This window comes from Solanum stenotomum, chromosome 3 (genome assembly GCF_019186545.1).
Source record: "Solanum stenotomum isolate F172 chromosome 3, ASM1918654v1, whole genome shotgun sequence".
NCBI classification, from domain to species: domain Eukaryota; kingdom Viridiplantae; phylum Streptophyta; class Magnoliopsida; order Solanales; family Solanaceae; genus Solanum; species Solanum stenotomum.
Genome location: NC_064284.1, coordinates 35,056,781 through 35,071,207, shown reverse-complemented (window position 1 = coordinate 35,071,207; position 14,427 = coordinate 35,056,781). Strand labels below are relative to the sequence as shown.

The following is a 14,427-nucleotide window of genomic DNA, read 5'->3' as shown; positions in this document are numbered from 1 at the left end:
TTATAACCATCTGAAAAGCTTTTGTTAAGAGGGTGATATTATAATGTTTGTTGCAGTTCTGCTAATGTTGTCCTATAAACAATGTTGTCATTTATGTTGATACTGCTTTAGGAAGATGACGAGCATACCATTGAAGAAGATGAGGCTATTATAACTAAAGAAGAAAGGGAAGAAGAGTTGGCTGCTTTACAAAATGAAATGGATCTACCTCTTGAAGAGCTCCTTAAGCGTTATGCAATTGGGGAAGGTACTATATGGTTGATTGAGTTATTGTAGAGTATTTCACATTCAAGCCTCTTCCTTCTCTTTTCCTGAATGCCATGTAATGCATTTTCTATTATTTTTTATGTCTTCCTTACGTTTGTATTTTCTCTTACAAACTGCGTTGATATAGTTACTTGAGCTTTTGTTATGTCTTCTTTACTTCTGTAATTTATTTTACAAACTGCTTCGATATCATTACTTGAGTAGAGGGTCTTTCGGAAACAACCTATCTACCTCCAAGTCGTTATTTCTATAATCTTGTATGATGTATGCTAAATGGCTTGTGTAAGGCCTCTCGGGGTCCTATACACCATGTTACACCTAGGGTACACTTTGGGTCGTGGCAAACTTGGTATTCAGAACACAAGGTTTAGAAAGGTCCTAGGATGTCTCATAAGCCACGTCAAGTAGACTCTTGTTATAATTTATTTTCGTCATGACTGTGAGATGATACAGGAACTTGCCAAATAGAGGGTAGGAAGAGGCAACAATTACATGATTTTGTTGAAGTATCATCTAAAGCATGTGTTTAATTTAAGCTTAATCATTGTGAATTTTCAGCTAGCAGAGACTGCAGCCCCGAGAAGAGTGGTGCAGATGTTACAGTCAGTTCTGGCAAGGGCAGGGATAAATGTGAGTAGCAGTCGGCCTCTTTGTGTATTGCTAATTGTAAGGTCAAGGAAATTTATATTAATTGAAGTAATCATGTTGTACAGGTAGAGATGTTGATGTTGCTATTGAAACCGACAAAGGCTGCTCACCTGAAATTTCTGGTCGTCGTTCTGTAAGTTGTATGTGTTTATGGTTACTGCTTTGACTACTATAATTAGGTACGTGGTCAAGGTGATATATCTGCTTTTTGGTATATGCAGGTTGAAAGTAATGGGGTCTTATCAGTTCCAAATAATTATTGTTCTGACCTAGGGAAAGACAAGCTAAGAAGTCCTCGAAAGAAGTATCAGGAGTTCAACCAAATTAATTTGTTGGATGACTTTAATGATGAACAGGTGAAGATGCTTATCTAACAACTTTTAATTGAAACCGCTTATTATTAAAATTGCAGTGGTGGTGTAGACCTTATAGATATGTTTTTCTTTAGCTAACATCCAAGAAAACTTGGTTCAATGTATTTTGCAGCTTGCATTACTTATCATTAGAAAAATTATCCCTTGCATAATGAATGTCTGCATATATTTGTTTTTGGGATTTTAAATTGATGCATGACCAATACCATCAAGTATGATTTACTGCTTTGTCATAGAGGAGCTGCACTAATGTGATCTTCTTTCAATGCTGTCCCAATAGATAACATTTAATCATTGAAGATCCAGATTTTAGTGGAAAATTCAAGTGTCTATCATTTGTGAAGAAAAATCAATTTTTTCATCTCGCGTTTTCATGCAATGCAGTTTTTTATTCTATCAGAATTGTCTCCTTGGTTCCTTAGTATGCTTCACGATGAGCATCTTCAGTATTTTGTACCTTCCTTTTAATTTTCTCCATTTTATTTAGGATGATGATGATTATGTCCTTGCTGTTGGTGAAGATAAAGGATACAATATGGTAAGGCTACATTATTCATTTGTTTACAGAGCGTCAACCTGTTTGAGGCAAAATCTCATCATTTTTACAGTTCATTTATATTATGTACCTCTATTTTCAAGATGAATTTGAGGTAATATCATCTGTCACCTAATCTAGTCTTCGAAATGGCTCATTAAATTAACTACTTTGTGTGGTATTGGTAGGATGATGAAACAACTTTGTTAGAGGAGGAGGAGTTGGCAAATGCAGAGGCAAATGATGCTGCTGATGAGGTAAAAGCTCAGTCTCTTGACCTTCTTTCCGAAATTCTGATGCATTCTGTTATACATAGACCCAGTCCACAGTTTTCCCCTCATGTATAATAGAGTTTCAAAATGGTTGAATATTACATTTGCTGTCGCAATGAGGTACATTTTCAATTTTCAGATTGCGCTGTTGCAAAAGGAGAGCGAACTTCCTTTAGATGAGCTCCTTGCTAGGTATAAAGAGGTATGTGGTGCTCTGCTCTTCTATGGGACTTGATGTTACATTTAATTTTTACCACTGTTACATTTCTCTTGTTAGGATTTTGATACTGATGAAGATGCTGTCGATGATTCTGAATCATATGCGTCTGCTTCTGATGATCTCCTGGAATCACCAGCACACAATGAATCTGAACCCATTCAAGTAAATGATGGACCGTGTGATGTACTGCCCACTACAGTCGCTGAGAACGAAGAAAAAGAAGTTGAAAGTGTGGATAAAACAGGGGAAGAAAGGCAGAGTGAGGATATAATTGCTGATGCAGCAGCTGCTGCCAGATCCGCACAACCAACGGGTAGCACCTTCTCAACAACCAAAGTGCGGACTAAGTTCCCCTTCCTTCTAAAATTTCCCCTTCGTGAGTATCAACATATTGGTTTGGATTGGCTTGTGACCATGTATGAGAAGAAACTTAATGGAATCCTAGCAGATGAAATGGGTTTGGGGAAGACTATCATGACAATTGCTCTTCTTGCTCACCTAGCATGTGAAAAAGGAATATGGGGTCCTCATCTTATTGTTGTCCCAACTAGTGTCATGCTAAACTGGGAGACTGAGTTTCTTAAATGGTGTCCTGCTTTCAAAATCTTGACATATTTTGGCAGTGCTAAAGAGCGAAAGATTAAAAGGCAAGGCTGGTTGAAGCCAAACTCATTTCATATATGTATCACAACTTACAGACTCGTTATACAAGACTCCAAAGTTTTCAAGCGTAAGAAGTGGAGATACCTAATTTTAGATGAAGCTCATCTAATAAAGAATTGGAAATCGCAGAGATGGCAGACACTTCTCAACTTTAACTCAAAACGGCGTATACTTTTGACTGGTACACCATTGCAGAATGATCTCATGGAGCTGTGGTCTCTAATGCATTTCTTGATGCCTCATATTTTCCAGTCTCACCAAGAATTCAAAGATTGGTTCTGTAATCCTATTTCTGGAATGGTTGAGGGACAAGAAAAGGTTAATAAGGAAGTTGTTGATCGCTTGCATAATGTCCTTCGTCCCTTTATTCTTCGCCGTTTGAAAAGGGATGTGGAGAAGCAGCTTCCTTCAAAACATGAGCACGTAATTTATTGTAAGCTCTCAAGGAGGCAGCGTAATTTGTATGAAGACTTTATTGCTAGTTCAGAGACACAAGCCACTCTAGCTAGTTCAAACTTTTTTGGGATGATAAGTGTAATAATGCAACTTCGTAAAGTGTGCAATCATCCTGACTTATTTGAAGGACGTCCAATAGTGAGCTCCTTTGATATGAGTGGTATTGATATGCACTTGAGCTCTTCCATTTGCTCGATGCTTTCACCTGGTATATTTTCAACTGTCAACCTTGGTGCTTTGGGGTTGTTGTTTACACATCTTGATTTTTCAATGACATCTTGGGAGAGTAATGATGTTCAATCCATCGCTACTCCATCAAGCTTGATTGAGGGTCGTGTGTCTCTGATTCATGGTGAAGAAACTTCTCAAGGACTTAAACGGAATAAGAAGTTTCATGGAACAAACATATTTGAAGAGATCCAAAAGGCACTTGCTGAGGAGAGGCTGAGAGAAGCAAAGGAGAGAGCAGCAGCTATTGCACGGTGGAATTCCATAAAGTGTAAGCAGAAACCTGTATATTCTACAAGTCTTCGGGAGATTGTTACTGTGAAACATCCAGTTCATGGCATTTACTGTCAAAAAAGTAATCCCTTGTCATTTTTGTACTCCGCTAGGCTTGCGGAATCAATACTGACACCAGTTGAGAGATTCCAACAAATGGTTGATCAGGTTGAGACTTTCATGTTTGCAATCCCTGCTGCACGTTCCCCAGCACCTGCTTGCTGGTGCAGTAAACCAGGAACTTCTGTATTTTTCAGTCCAACCTTTAAAGAGACATGTTCTGAGGTTCTTTCTCCTCTTCTCACTCCTTTTCGCCCAGCCATTGTTAGAAGGCAAGTCTACTTTCCAGATAGGCGGCTTATACAATTTGACTGTGGAAAGCTGCAGGAGCTTGCAGGTTTGTTGAGGCGATTAAAATCAGAAGGTCACCGTGCATTAATTTTCACCCAAATGACAAAGATGCTTGATGTTTTAGAAGCTTTCATTAATTTGTATGGTTACACTTACATGCGTTTGGATGGTTCTACTCCGCCAGAAGAGAGACAAACTTTGATGCAACGTTTCAACACGAATCCAAAGATTTTCCTGTTTATTTTATCAACCCGTAGTGGTGGAGTTGGCATCAACTTGGTGGGTGCAGACACAGTCATCTTTTATGATAGTGACTGGAACCCAGCTATGGATCAACAAGCTCAAGATCGCTGTCATAGAATAGGCCAGACCCGTGAAGTACACATTTATCGATTGATAAGTGAGAGCACCATTGAAGAGAATATTTTGAAAAAGGCAAACCAGAAGCGTGCTCTGGATGATTTGGTTATACAGAGTGGAAGTTACAACACTGAATTCTTTAAGAAACTGGATCCAATGGAATTGTTCTCCGGCCACAGAACAGTTTCCTTAAAGAATATTGAAGTAGAGAAGAATAGCAATGTCACTGAGGTTCAGCTTTCTAATGCTGACGTGGAGGCTGCTTTGCAAAATGTAGAAGATGAGGCAGATTACATGGCTCTGAAGAAAGTTGAAGAGGAAGAGGCAGTAGACAATCAGGAGTTCACTGAAGAAGCAATTGTCAGGTTGGAAGATGATGAACTTGGTAATGATGATGAGACGAAGGCTGATGAGCCTGGTGATCATGAAGCCCCAGTTACAACATCAAGTAAAGAACTTGTGGCAGTGTCAAATGTTAGCAATCCATTAAAAGAACAAGCGATTACTTTTGCTGGTAAAGAAGATGACATTGACATGCTGGCTGATGTCAAACAGATGGCGGCAGCAGCTGCTGCTGCCGGACAAGCTATCTTGTCTTTCGAGAGTCAGCTACGTCCAATTGATCGGTATGCTGTACGTTTTCTGGAGTTATGGGACCCTATCATAGACAAGACAGCTATTGAGTCACAAGGTCATTTTGAAGAAACTGAATGGGAATTGGATAGAATTGAAAGGTTGAAGGAAGATATGGAAGCAGAGATTGATGATGATGAAGAGCCGTTAGTTTACGAGAGTAAGCTTATCTTAACCTTTCATAACTATCGTCTTCATATTTGTTTCAAGTAAATAATTGGCCTAGCTAACTGTATAAGAAAATTTTACACATAAATAGTTTGTAGCTTCATCACATGTGAGGAATTTAATCAAATATGGTCTTAGATGCTGTTCTTTAGTTGGGTTGATCTTGAGATTTGGAACAAAAATGAATTACTGGTAATTAAACAAATAATGATCTTAGGTATTTGAGGCTGCAAACATTTTAAATTTTCTGTATCAACTCTCTTAAGAATGTATTTTAATGAATTCCGTTGCCATTAATGTCAGGATGGGATACTGATTTAGCAACTGAGGTATACAGACAACAGGTTGAGACTTTGGCAAAGCATCAGGTTGGTAATTTTGTGATACTTTGGGTTGTTGGCCACCCTTCTTTTCCTTTTATCCCTTATAAAAGCTAAAGGGATGAAAGATAATATAGGTAAAGAGGGATAAAGGATAAACATAACTGGATGTAGGTTATGTAGAATAACTAACCTTATATTGTGACAGTTGAAGGAGGAGCTGGAAGCTGAAGCCAAAGAGAAAGAGCTTGCGGAATATGAGAACTCCATGGGGTAAGTGATTGCTGTAATAACAAGAACTGTTTCCTTTTTTTTCTTTTCATTTCTTTTCTTTTGTTTTCTTTATGAGATAATTAAGAGTCTGCATTTCTTCATTATCAAAAAAAAAAAAGAGCCTGGATTTCTTCCTTCTATTATGAAGAGTTTAGTATTCCTGATATTTTATTTTGGAATCTTGATTGTCAATTATCTCATTTGAATTTATTTAAGCTTCTGGCTCCTTGCTGTTAGATGTCATTTGTGCTTCCATTTACCCAATGATTGTACAGCTAATAGTTAGGGCGTACATAGTAAATTAGATTGTTCATATCGGTGGGTTTAATGGGTACATGGACACCTTATATGGTCTTGGGCTATTCTCCCATCACGAGTCAACTTTTGTGGTTGAGTTAAGCCTAAGGTCCATTTCATAAGTACAACTGTATGTGGTGAAGGGGAGAAATCATGATCAAACTTTAAATATGAGGGACCGATAGTTGAGGTGGAAGGATTCTTTGACAAAGTAAAGGAGTGGTGGTCAGTTGGATAGGGACTATGAGGATAAGACATTACCAGAGGAATGGGTATACTTCTTCTTTTCACTTACTTGGGTCTTCCTTTGGGTGCTCAACATCAATCCACTGAAATCTGGACTGGGGTTATTGAAAAGTTTGAGAAGAGGTTGGCAACTTGGCAAATGCAATATCTCTCCTATGGTGGCAGAGTAACACTTATCAATAGTGTTCTAGACAACTTACCTACTTATTACATGGCCCTGCTCCCAATGCCAACTGAGGTTATAGAACAGATTGACAAGATAAGAAGGGACTTCCTCCGGAAAGGCAATAGGGAGAAACACAAATTTCTTCTCATCGAATGGGAGAAGGTCACACAACCAAAGTGCCAAGGAAGTCTTGGCATTAAGAACCCTGCAGTCCACAACAAAAGTATGATGATGAAGTAGGTTTGGAGATACAACTTGGAATACACAAGTGCTCTGGAAAGAGGTTATCATAGCTAAGCATGGAAGGCTGAATCAATGGTGGACAAATATTACTACACTTCCTTATGGAGTGGCACTGTGGAAGAGTATTAGGATGTTGTGGGACACATTTGATCGGAACACTTACTTTGAACTGGGCAATGGTTTACTCCTAAAACTTTGGACAGACAAATGGCTTTGAAATAACACTCTTCGAAAGGATTTCCTAGATCTGTTTAGAATTGCTCAAGATCCCAATTATGTTATTGCTGCTAATAGAGAAGGGATCAATTGAGATTTGAGATTTAGAAGGAATATGCACGATTGGGAAGTGAATGATCCGGTAGACCTTTTTTCTAGACTACAACATTGTCACATTAATCTCCAGGCAGCTGATAAGCTCAGACGGGGACACAAGGAAGGTAATCAACAGTTGTGCTCTATAAACCCCGTGATAGATAACTGGCCCTGGAAACTCATTTGAAGGACCAAGCTATCACGTAAGGCAATTTTTTTTTACCCGGATAGCTCTATATGAGGCATGTCTCACCCAAGACAACATAAAGAAACGAAAAATCCTGTTTGGGGCAATATGTCCAAAAAAGAGGCTGAAGCCCCAGACACCTTCTTCCTCATTGTGAGGTGGCCTCAGAATTATGGAGCATGTTTTTTGTCTCTCTGGCATCAATTGGAACACACTCCTCATGCATATGAGAGTTAGAGCCTATGGAAAGTTGACAAAGCCATCAATAAGATCTGGATTATGATATCTGCTTGTATTTTTTGGTGTATTTGTTAGAGAGGAACAATAGATGTTTTGATGGAGAGTCAACTGATTTGGGCATTTTGAAGACTAGTGCATTGCGAATTTGTTTAGTTGGTCCAACTTGTATCCTGTTGTTAATGTAGAACTACTTCAGGATTTTACTAACTCATTAGTTTTGGCTTAGATAGTTTGTATAGTTAGCCAGAGATTTTTTTGTAAGCTCAAATGCCATATCTTGTAAATCTTGCATATTCTTGATGCTGTTATTAATACCACTTACCTTATCAAAAAAAAAAGAGGAATCAGTTGATAGGGCTTGTTAAGAAATAGGGTTGGTGGATATTGCTAATTATGATGAAGTAACTTAAGGGTCGTTTGGTACGTAGGACAAGGATAAAAATTCTGGGATAAAATTTGGGATTAACTTAACCCATGTTTGGTGTGAGGTATTAGCTAATCACGAGATTATTTTCTCTCCATTAGTACTACTATCCCATATGAAAGGTGGGGTAAAATAGTCCCTATGGGATATCCCTCCTTATCCCATTCGGCATACCAAACGACCCCTTAGAGATGGATTATGGCGTGTGTTGTTGAAACAGAGGAATAAAAATAGTAAAGTCTTCAACAAAATGACAAATGCCCACAAACGATACAATGACATTGGAAATTTTGGGTTGATGGTAATATCAAGGATGATCTCGAGGAGATAAAAAAAGACATACTGGATTTTTTTCGGAACTTATTTTGAAGGAGAAAGAAAGAGAAATTACTTGAAGAAAGAATGTGTGAAAACCCTAGAGGAGTAGTCAAACTAAACTGAGACTGAAATAAAAGGACGTGGTTTTTTTTTTTTTTTTTACCTTTAATCGATCTTTTAAGACATAAAAGTTAAGCACCGCTTCTTGTGCTTCACCCCACTTCAGCCTTTGAAACGATCGCTTCTCTTCACCTTCATCACTTCTAGTCTGCAAAGTGTAAATGGCTCGCATCGCATCACTTCATCGCTTTAAGCAATGAAACTCTCACTTTCCTGAACACCGTGCATCACATCATATTTATTGGAGGAAGAGGAGGGGTCCTTGGTGGTGATCTTCTTTTTGGCATATATGGTGGATTTATATATGTGAATAACTGAAGTCACTAACCAACAAAAGGACGTCAGTTTTGACTATTAATGTTGTGACTGTTGGGGTTTGTAGGCATTCCTTTGTTGAAGAAAGAAAAAGTAGTAAATAAAAGAGATCTACATCAATGCTTTTCTTGCTCCCTTTATTTTTATGTATATTAATAGGCAATCAATTCTCTCGACAATTATTGAGTAAGAAATGCTTGACATAAATTATCTAGTACTAATACTTCTCGAAGAATATACACTGAGAATATGATAATCAACCTTCAGTTAAGTAGGTTCATGAGAATATGCTAACTTCCACATATCACATGGTATTTGAGAACTTATCAACTTAATAGGAAATGAAGTACTTGTGTACTACATATTGTAAGAGAAGAGAAGGACAACTTGCAAAAAACTCTTGCAGAAACAGAAATAACGATTCATTTTTAAAAGGGTTATGGTTGTGATCATTATGAAACCACTTTACAAATTCATTTTAAGAAGTTGTGTTTTTTTTTTCTTTTGCGAAAGAACACATCCATTTGGTTAGGGGCTATTTATGTGCATTTTTTTAATAAATAGGATATTATATTTTTAAGAAGGGTATTTAAGTAATTCAACTTTTAAGTTTATGGGTTCACACTTTTAAAGCAATAAATATAGAAGATGAGTGAATGGTATTAATATTTGTAGATGCTGTGTGTCTCATTCACCTCAGTTGTTCTTTATGTTTTTTTAATCTTTTATTGTTATTTTAAGCCGAGTGGTCTATCAAAAACAATCTCTCTATCTCTATATGGTAGGAGTAAGGTCTCATACACTCTACCCTCCCCAAACCCCACTTGTGGGATTACACTAGGTATGTTGTTATTGTTGTTGTTAAACCTTTGTTGTGTTGGAATAGAGGTTAGAGAAGCTTTCGTTCTGCTTTGGTTATTTTACTCCTTTGAAAGTAAGCTAACTGACTTTGACTATGTTTTTTTTTTTTTTGGTTTTTTATTTACTGATTTTCTACTGCAATATGCTTTTCAGGCATACATCTTCTGTCCCAAAAACCAAGTCGAAGAAGAAGGCGAAGAAAACAAAGTTCAAATCTTTGAAAAAAGGAGGTCTAGCTTCTGAACGTCAAGCTTTGAAGGAAGAGTCTTCGATAGAGTTAATGCCCATAGATGATGATAATCTATCCAGTGAGCCAGTTACGACGCCGGATTCTGCTCAAGAGAGAAAGCGTAAACTACCAAGATATGATGAGGATGTGAAAGGTGCCAAGAAGTCTAAAAAAATGAAGAAGTCCTCTGAGGTATCTTCTCTGGTAATACATTCAACATATCATGGAAAGAGGCAGGTTGAATCTAAAGAATTGAAACAGTATGATGTTGGCACGATGAACATTGAACTCAGACCAATAAGCAGAAGCAAGATGGGAGGGAAAATCTTAATCAGTCCAATGCCTGTTAAACGAGTCTTTTCTATTAAATCAGAAAGGCCAATTAGGAAAGGTAAAACATGGTCTAAAGATTATTTTCCATCAGCTGATTCATGGTTGCAACAAGAAGATGCTGTACTTTGTGCTTCTGTTCATGAGTATGGTCCTCACTGGAGCTTGGTGAGTGATATCTTGTATGGAATGACTGCTGGCGGTGCTTATAGAGGAAGATATCGTCACCCTCTTCATTGTTGTGAGAGATTTAGGGAACTCATACAGAGATATGTGTTATCTGCTGCAGACAATGTAAATGATAGATCCAACAATACTGGTTCTATAAAAGGTCTTCTCAAAGTGACTGAGGTAAGCTAGAATCTATTTCATCACCCTTGCTTTTGGAGGAGATTATTAAATTTTTAAAAAGAAGGAAATAAACAATGACTCATCAAACAGTAGAAAAAAAGGCTTAAGGAAACTAAGAAGAATTTCCAGTTCCTCCCTTTATTCTTGTTGTTGAGGGTAGGGACCTTGCAAAGAATGAAACCATAGGAGATAGAGTTACTAGGGTTGATAAATTATTTCGGATGGTAACTTATAGGTTCCACTCGAAGTTGTGTTAAAGTTGAACACAATTGTTAAAACTTTAAATTATCACTTCTCATATTTTTCCGTGCTTTCATGTTGCATTCTTGTGCTTATTTGGGGACATTGATATATGTGTTTAGAGATTAGGGGTGTCAAATGTGTGGGTTGGGCTAAAGTCCCACTCAAAGTTTCCTTGGTTAAAATCTTACCAAGTTTTAATTCTTTCTTTGTTTATTTTCTTGTAATTTGTTTAATCACCAAACACGACTAAGAGTACTTATTTTTTCTTCTTTATTATGGCTAAATATAACATCAAACAAAAATATATGTTTTATAAATATTTGACAAGATTTCTCATGGGTCAGTATGAGCTATATACTTGGGTTAAATTAGCCCAAGTTTTAGATGAGTGGGGCATGTTTTCATGTGCTAATTATGTTACTTCTAATAGAGATGCATGATTGACAAATGGTCAAATGTTGCATGTAGAGTTACAAAAAAGAAGGCAAATTGTTTTGATCTAGTGAGAGAGAAGAACATTTTGTGTAGTGAGTGTTTCTTCCGCTCCACCCTGATTAGTCTTTGCTTGTTCCTAGTTGGAAGATGATATGATGCTCTTCTTCATGTTAGACAACCTTTTACTTGAACTTTGTTCCTATGGATTAAGAGACTCTTAATTTCTTTCTTGGAAGTCGTGCCAACACAAAGAAGTCTCTCATGAAAGGGCACTGGAAATTTAATCAAGATGATGTTGGTTATGGAAGGACAGTATCATAGCAAAATAGGGGAGAGTCAACCATTGGAGCACTAAAGCTATCAGAATACCTGATGGTATAGGATTATGGAAGAGCATAAACAATTTATGGGAAAAAATTTTGAACATCTACTTTCAGATTGGTGATGGGCTAAAAGTTCTGATTGACAAGTGATAGGGGATTCAACACTAAAGGAAGCATTCCAAATCTCTTCCTTGTTGTAGGAAATCCAAACTCTTTTAGTTCTCATATTTGAGAGTGCAGTTCACAGAATCTAAATCTTAAGACGAACTTGCAATATTGAATAGTGGGTGAACTCATAGATTTGCTGAAATGTTGGGAGAGTGTACTGTAAACGTACAGTAGAGGGATAATGAAATGATAAACTCAAGAATGGTTTATACTGAGTTAAGGCAGGATATGATGACATGTGCTCCAATCTAAGTTGCGCGGACTCTTCACGTTAGTCAAACAATTTTGGGTACTTTGACCAAAATTGATAGAGAAATGGGAGACTAATACAATGATTTCGGATTCGAACTTAATAATGAACAGTAAAGAGATGCATATGTACTTTATAATAATAACAGATTTGAACTTGCTCTCAAAAGTTCGTCCATTCCTTTCCTTTCAAATAGTATTTTTACATCTCTGTTTTTCTATATTTGAATTATTTTTAATTGAATCCTCTACACCCGTATCTGAACCCCCTAATCTTAAAATTTAGATCATGAAGGATCCGACCTCTAGATTTGCACACGAATCCGAGCAACTTAGGCTTCAATAAAATGATGAGTGACTTGTGGCCACAGAAACTAGTATGGAAGACGAAATTGCCACCCAAAGTGAGCTGCTTCAGCTGGTTGGTTTTAGAGGGTGCTTGCCTCACCCAGAATAACTTAATTAGGACTTCTCAACTAGCTAACAGGTGTTTCATATGCCAATCAGACACGAAATCCATCAACTATTTGTTTCTTCACTGCTCAATGGTTGCAGACATTTGGAACATGTTTCTCATTATCATTGGATCAGAGATGCCTATGTGAGTTTAAGAAAATTGACAAAATCACTAAAAAGATCTGGATTATGGTACCTGCTAGCATTTTTGGTATATTTGGCAGGAAACAACATATCTACCTCTCAAGGTAGGGGTAAGGTCTGCATACACTCTACCATCCCAAACCCTATTTGTGGGATTACACTAGGTATGTTGTTGGATGGAAAGGAATCGAAATGTTTTGATGGGTTATCAACTTCAAACTGCTATCCAAAGGCTAGATGCTTGGTCAATCTTTTTAGTTGAGCTAAACTCGCCTTATAAATAACTCTGTTGCACTTTTGGATTTTGTCAGCTCCGGTTTTGTAGCACTAAAATTGTAAATAAGCTGACAAAACTTCTACTTCTGTAATATTTTGCAGCATCTTCTTGATGCTTCGTATGATATCCTATTTCATCAAAAGCACTCTTTTGGCAGAACAACTTGTGATGGCTTTTAAGTCATTTTGCTTTTTGGCTCTCCATTTAGTCGATTTCTGTTCATTCCATTATGTCGTTTTTTTTAATTGAGTTTTTGTCAAGCATCTTTTATATGTGTATGATAGTAAATCATTTGATATCTCACTTCCTCTGTACGCAGAAGCTATAGACCAAGATATATGTGTGGAAGTCTTGTATGCTTACTAGGATGATTTTAATCTTTGTATTTTTCAAATATGTCTTTTGAATTCTGCAGATGTGCTCTTAATTATAAAACTGGACTTAGCTTGACATCAAATTGGCAAATTGTAGTATTTGGGGATGGGGTGGTTTTGGGATAAAAGGTGAAAATTTTTCTTCAAGCTTCTATTTGATATTGAATGATGAATTGGTTGAGTGAAAGGGTCGGGAGTCTTCTGAAATTCGCCGCATCAACCTTTGTGTAGCTGGCCAAGCCAATCAGCTGCTGTAAATGAACTTCAAGAATTATGTTTTACCATAGCAGTGTAATAATTAGTCAAATTGCCCTCCCCCAGGAAAGAAAAGGGATGTTTATATTTGGCTAACTTTTCTGGTCTTCTTTTCAGGAAAATGTCCGACTGGTGTTGGATATTGCATCAGAGATTCCAGATCATGAGCCACTTGTTCAAACACATTTCTTTGCCCTTCTTTCCTCTGTGTGGAAAGTGCAGAAAAGTCTCACAAATACGTTCTCATCTTCCCAGAATGGATTCTTTCATTCTGGAAGTTTATTTTCACCAATTATGAACCATGTTTCGACGAATTACTCAATGGGTCCACCGGTAAGGAGATTTTCTAATTCAAGTGTATGCACCAAGTTAGTAGCAGTTGCTCTTTCTGATCAGCAGAGTGCACAAAGTGATGAGAGAGTCCGCATCTGTGACCAGAGAGAAGAAGCTTCTTTTCCTTCTGAGCATTTGGATATTACACTGGAATTTGGGGCAGAGAAAGATGATAAGACAATTCCCTTGCTACATCCCATAACTGTCAAAATACTTGGTCCTGAATCTTCATTGTTTCCAAGAATGACAACAGCTGAGCATCATCATTTCAAGTCTTCCCAGATTATGGCTGAAAACCGATTCTGGTATGTAATGATGCAACTCTAGTTTGTTACATGCTTTCAGTTATGTGAAACCGAGTCAAATGGAAACTTAATTAAATGGTTTCAGTCTGTCAATGAAGTTAAACAGACCTCTTTCTTAGGTTTAATTATCTGAGATATCCCTTTCAGTTTCTAAAAGTATATGCAATCCCTTAATTTGTGAGTCA

General features: G+C 37.3%; 2 protein-coding genes across 3 annotated transcripts in view; one reads left to right on the top strand and one right to left on the bottom strand.

Moving 5' to 3' along the window:
• Positions 1-14,427, bottom strand: part of LOC125857448 (uncharacterized) — a 622,948-nt gene that overhangs the window by 256,028 nt on the left and 352,493 nt on the right. The window lies entirely within an intron of this gene.
• LOC125857427 (protein PHOTOPERIOD-INDEPENDENT EARLY FLOWERING 1) overlaps positions 1-14,427 on the top strand; it is a 32,661-nt gene that overhangs the window by 17,257 nt on the left and 977 nt on the right. Inside the window, exons 9-20 of one of the 2 annotated variants that reach the window (XM_049537014.1) lie at positions 112-247; positions 826-897; positions 981-1,048; positions 1,137-1,271; positions 1,777-1,827; positions 2,013-2,081; positions 2,236-2,298; positions 2,374-5,440; positions 5,752-5,816; positions 5,977-6,041; positions 9,924-10,680; positions 13,722-14,242. In XM_049537014.1, coding sequence (XP_049392971.1) covers positions 112-247; positions 826-897; positions 981-1,048; positions 1,137-1,271; positions 1,777-1,827; positions 2,013-2,081; positions 2,236-2,298; positions 2,374-5,440; positions 5,752-5,816; positions 5,977-6,041; positions 9,924-10,680; positions 13,722-14,242 — 5,069 coding nt within the window. The remainder of the gene's footprint in view (positions 1-111; positions 248-825; positions 898-980; positions 1,049-1,136; positions 1,272-1,776; positions 1,828-2,012; positions 2,082-2,235; positions 2,299-2,373; positions 5,441-5,751; positions 5,817-5,976; positions 6,042-9,923; positions 10,681-13,721; positions 14,243-14,427) is intronic. The other variant, XM_049537015.1, reaches the window with a different exon arrangement.